Here is a 4,910-nt window from a genome sequence, read left to right as displayed (position 1 = left end):
ATAAGTAGTTAACACAAAAAAAGGATATTTAGAAAAAAAAGGAGTTAGGTTTTGAAATATTACCTCAAATAAAAAGCACGTAAAGAGGTAGTTAGCAGTAAATTTCTCAAATCCGAAAAAAGCCGACCATATATTGAAAAAATATGATTTTTTTTACAAAGTAAATCAATTTAAATATGTTAAAAAAAGCAACTTTACTAACATTCTTGTTATGAACTTGTATATTTTACCAACTGAATTAACCTTTATCAGTTACAAAGGGTAACAGTGTCATTATGAGAGTATCATAAGCAGGTCATATCACATATCTTGGTATAGTATAATACCATCGTCTTTGTGGGATTATCCTTGGTTGCATGCAGAAAATTTTTCTGGAAAACATCTATGGGAAAGTGTTCCTTCAAGGACTCTCTGAAGGCTCTGGAAGCTGATATTCAGTATGCTAATACTCTGTATGTTCTCTTTCTCTTTTGGGGTAATTGATTGATTGAGTCAGAAGTTAATCTTCAAAAGCTTATATACATACCCCTTCCTATTCCCAGATCAAAATTTGATCTTTTCTTTTTTTTCTAATTGAGGGTCTGTCTTGCTAATCACTGAAGTTCAGCACTTTTTTCTTTGATCTTTAAGAATTGATGGTTTTGTCTACCACTTGTTATACCTTTTCTGTGATCCATGTAAATATTGTGCCTTTTGTCATTTGAAGCTGAATGCTACTGAGTTTTTGATTGTATGAAACTCAATTTCTTTGTTGGAACTTGATAGCATTGACATGCTTGTACTTGGATCAGTCACAGAGATTCTTTTAGCAGAGTCTGTGCTTAATGTGCTTTTTCTTTTTCCCCTCTTTGTTAGGGCATTGGACCATCCAAGGGAAAGAGATGGAGGATGCTTTCAGATGAGAATATCTTACAGTCCAGCAGCTCCTATTTTTCTATTTCTTGTTCAGTGGGCTGATTACCGCTTGGCTGGTGCTCTGGGTTTGCTCAGAGTTCTAATTTATGTGGTATGTATGTCCTAAATGTTGGATAATAACTTTGAATTATGAGAATGCTTTCATTTTTTTCAGTTACCATGTTGTCGATATCTAGTTTTTATTGAAAAACTTGACTAATTACTTTCACTCAAGTCTCTTTTCCATTCACAACGACTTGTTTGTTGTTTTAGAATATGATGATTTGCAATTTCACCGTAAGTAAGAAAACTAATCATGGTAGCTACTCAGAAATATGAGAGCTAATCCTATAAGATATTGTAAGATAGAAAACTAATCCCCAAGTATAATCTGAGATACTCTGATCATTAGAAGCAATTACAATATTCTACGATAAATTTATACCACTTTCCCTGTTTTAAAACTAACCTGATGTTCATGCTTCCTTCCTTGTTCTAAAATTGTCATAATCTGTTTGCAGACTTATGGAAATGGGAATAATACCATGTCAATATATGAAAGGAAAGCAAGCATCAGACAATTTTACAGTAAGTCTATGCTGTGAAGAAAATGTATGCTTGGCTACTTGTATAGATTTGTGCTTGTTGCTCTCGATGATTAGCATAAAAGTAACATGTTTTTTTCTTTTGACGATAAACAGCTGTTATATTTCCTGCTCTGTTGCAACTTGAGAAAGGCATCACGGATTTGGAGGAAAGGAAACAGAAAGAAGTGGCTCTTAGGTACAAAGGAAAGAGTGGCTTCACGGAGGAAAAACTATCTGATATTGACATTGAAAGAGAAGAGGAATGTGGAGTCTGCTTGGAGGTGAAAGCTAAAGTTGTGTTGCCAGATTGCTGCCACCATATGTGTTTGCAGTGCTACAGAGATTGGTAAATTTCTTTGATTCTGATTCCATTACATAATATATTCTTTATAGTTATATTTTATTATGTTTTGCTGCTGATCATATTCTTGAGGTAAAACCAAGTCTTTTCAACATATGAATGAAACATGTCACGTTAAAAGGAGAGGATGTCTGTCTGTCTACTCTTTGATGTGAATCATGTGGTGCAGATGTTTCTGTACCAATGAGAACATCTTGTGCGTAAAAATAGGGTATGATAAGTCCAGTTTAGGTGAGGAGCATTAATTCTTCACCGACTTTTTTGAGGACAGAATAATTGTTGACTAAAAGGTTCTCATAAGTTCATAAATTGTAAAGACATTGCTTTTACTTTATAAAAAGCAAAAACCTTGATTTCATCAATGTCATCCTCCTTTTTACCCACCAACCAAAATTAGTTTACTTATTGTGGTTGTTGATTCAGGTGTCAGAGATCTCAGTCTTGCCCCTTTTGCCGGAATAGCCTGAAGAGAATCGACTCCGGGGACCTTTGGATTTACACAGACATGAATGATGTTGTTGATATTGGGACTATTTCCAAAGAGAATTGCAAGAGGCTCTTTCTTTACATAGAGAAGTTGCCTTTAATTGTTCCAGATCCCAGATACGTGTTCTATGATCCATTTCTGAGATGAGTTTCTGAGATTTTGGAAAACACTGTTTGTTCACTTTACTTGTACATGCATTTTAGACCATAATTTAGTTGTATATATTTAATTGGCTTTCTTCCAACCTGCTTCAACTTGCTGATTTATTTCTAACCCAAGTTATTCTGTTGGTGATTCACTTGTTATAGTATAATAATGTTCCTAGTTTTAGGTAAACCAAAATTTTATTCAACCATAAACTGTACTTAACACGGTTAGGCCAATTAGTCAATGATACAAATTTTTTTTATCCAAATTCAATGATAGTCATTACTAAGGATGCAGCAAATGACTATTGAAAATGACGTGAAAGTGACAGAATAATGTCTATCCAATATGTGGGATCCACTCACTTCACAAGATTCCTTTCATTCATGATATTTTGAAGCATAACACTGACCCTACTCAACTTTTCCCTCTCAGGATACTACTTTGATGTTAATGCCCTTTTGTTTCTGTTCCCTACTGAAAACTCTCATCCAAAACTAGTGAAGCAAGCAATTACAAAGTGTTAAAATTTGTTGGTTAATCCAGTTTATCATATGTTTGAATTCTAGGTTGGTTCATTAATTCATCCATAAACTTAAGTTACACGGTTAATCTTGGTAAAAATTCAGATAATAACTCTTGCATTTGTGTTCTTGCTGAAAAAAAGAAAATTTATCTGACAGCTAGAGTTTAATGAATATTGTTCAATAATCTAAAATTATTCAAATCATTAAACAATGCTAATCCGCAACATAACCCAAGAAAAAGTAACAGACATGTCACACAAAAATGAGACTAAGATAGGGCATGTTGAATAGGCATGTAATCTCCATAAAGTCTGAGATGATAGTTTTCTTGAGCATAAGCATACCCTCCATGACAAGAAATGTCAATGCCAGCAACTTCCTCATTAACAGGAATTCTCAATATCTCAAGCTTGTGCAAGGCATAGAATATAGGGCCCATTGTTACACTCACCCATCCAAAGATTGTCAAAATCTCAATCACTTGGGCTCCAAACAATCCCCAACCACCTCCAAGTAGTACACCATAGGGTCTTGAAACCCCAATCTCACCAGAATTATACACTTGAATCACAAACTCCTCTTTCGCAAACAACCCAGTAAACAACAAACCCCAAGTGCCACACCCTCCATGCAATTGGGCTGCCTCTAATGGATCATCATAGTTCAACTTTAGGGCCACAATGTTCAGCCCAATTAAAACCCAAGCGGATACAAACCCGCAAATAATGGCGGCCCATGGCTCCACAACAGAGCATCCGGACGTGATGGCAACAAACCCACCAAGCAAGCCGTTGCACACATCCATTGCATCCCAGTGGCCGACTAACAATCGTCGGCCGAATAAGGTAGTTATCCCAGCCGTCGAACCAGCTAATATGGTTGTTACGGCAGTCCGACCCACCGAGGTCCAATTACCTTGGTCCGACGTGCCGGGATAAGCCACAAGGATCTTGTCAAAGGATCCTGGATTAAATCCAAACCAACCAAACCATAACAAAAAGGTCCCAAGTACAACAAGTGTTGCACTATGGCCTCTAAGAGGCATGGGCCTGCCTGAAGAATCAAATCTTCCGGTCCGTGGGCCTTCTATGATGGAGCCCCAAAGACCAGCAACTGCACCAACCAAATGCACGACTCCACTCCCAGCAAAGTCAATGGCTCCTGAACCGAGCAACAAGTGAGTTGAAGTTGGACTGAGCCAACCACTGGATGACCAGAGCCAATGAGCAACAACTGGGTAGACAAAGCCACTGAGGAAAAATGAGAAAACAAGATATGCACTGAATTGAGTTCTCTCAGCTATGGATCCACTTGTGATGCCTGTTACAGCTATAGCAAAAGCCCATTGGTAAAGGAAGAAAGCATAGTCGTAAGTTGCGTTTGGAATGTGGGATAGAGCAAAGAGATGAGTGCCAATGAAAGGGTTAGAAGTGCCATATGCAAATGCAAAACCGAAGAGGTAGAAGGAGATGCTACCAACCACTGCATCAACCACGTTTGTGAGCATTATGTTCATTGCATTTTTTGCACGCACTGAACCTGCACATATCATGGCAAACCCAATTTGCATTACAAAGACAAGGTAGGCTGAGAACAGAAGGTAGATTGCGTTGATGGAATAAGTCACACTTTCTTCCCATGAAACCCCCATTCTAGTGTAAGTGAAGTGAAGTGAAGCATTAAGGTATATTAATAGAGATATGCGATAAACTTTGAATGGTAGTTATATAGCTACCTAACTCTTCTAGTTGGTAAGTCTTCTGCATTCTGCTCAACCATTCTAACTCTTCTAGTTTCTTAATATAAACAAAAATTAATCTAGAGGTTGTTTTATAAAATTTCAACAAATATGAATCGGACTTTTAAAAATTGAAAAAAATATTAGAAAACTACAAATCCAGCAAATT

General features: G+C 36.9%; 2 protein-coding genes across 2 annotated transcripts; one reads left to right on the top strand and one right to left on the bottom strand.

Annotated features, from left to right (window-relative positions):
- The first annotated feature begins 299 nt into the window (after window positions 1–299).
- On the top strand, window positions 300–2,583 carry LOC106776190. The gene is made up of 5 exons (XM_014663563.2): window positions 300–452; window positions 856–1,006; window positions 1,416–1,482; window positions 1,596–1,827; window positions 2,266–2,583. The coding sequence occupies exons 1-5, from the start codon at window positions 385–387 to the stop codon at window positions 2,474–2,476; spliced, it is 729 nt and encodes a 242-aa protein (XP_014519049.1). The 5' UTR covers window positions 300–384; the 3' UTR covers window positions 2,477–2,583.
- Window positions 2,584–3,252: 669 nt separating this feature from the next.
- LOC106776189 (ammonium transporter 1 member 3-like) lies at window positions 3,253–4,654 on the bottom strand. Its single transcript, XM_014663561.2, has one exon. It carries the CDS (start codon window positions 4,652–4,654, stop codon window positions 3,272–3,274), a length of 1,383 nt encoding a protein of 460 aa, XP_014519047.1. The 3' UTR covers window positions 3,253–3,271.
- Between the last annotated feature and the right edge of the window lie 256 nt (window positions 4,655–4,910).

The sequence above is a fragment of the Vigna radiata genome, chromosome 10 (assembly GCF_000741045.1).
Source record: "Vigna radiata var. radiata cultivar VC1973A chromosome 10, Vradiata_ver6, whole genome shotgun sequence".
In the NCBI taxonomy this organism is placed as follows: Eukaryota; Viridiplantae; Streptophyta; class Magnoliopsida; order Fabales; family Fabaceae; genus Vigna; species Vigna radiata.
Note: the sequence above shows the minus strand (reverse complement) of the source record. Positions and strands in the feature narration are given on the sequence as shown.

Coding starts and splice junctions, on each gene's coding strand:
- LOC106776190 (XM_014663563.2), top strand. CDS start 385: ATGGGAAAGTGTTCCTTCAAGGACTCTCTGAAGGCTCTGGAAGCTGAT. Junction 1,007..1,415: donor TCAGAGTTCTAATTTATGTG/GTATGTATGTCC, acceptor ATCTGTTTGCAG/ACTTATGGAAATGGGAATAA. Junction 1,483..1,595: donor AAGCATCAGACAATTTTACA/GTAAGTCTATGC, acceptor GACGATAAACAG/CTGTTATATTTCCTGCTCTG.
- LOC106776189 (XM_014663561.2), bottom strand. CDS start 4,654: ATGGGGGTTTCATGGGAAGAAAGTGTGACTTATTCCATCAACGCAATC.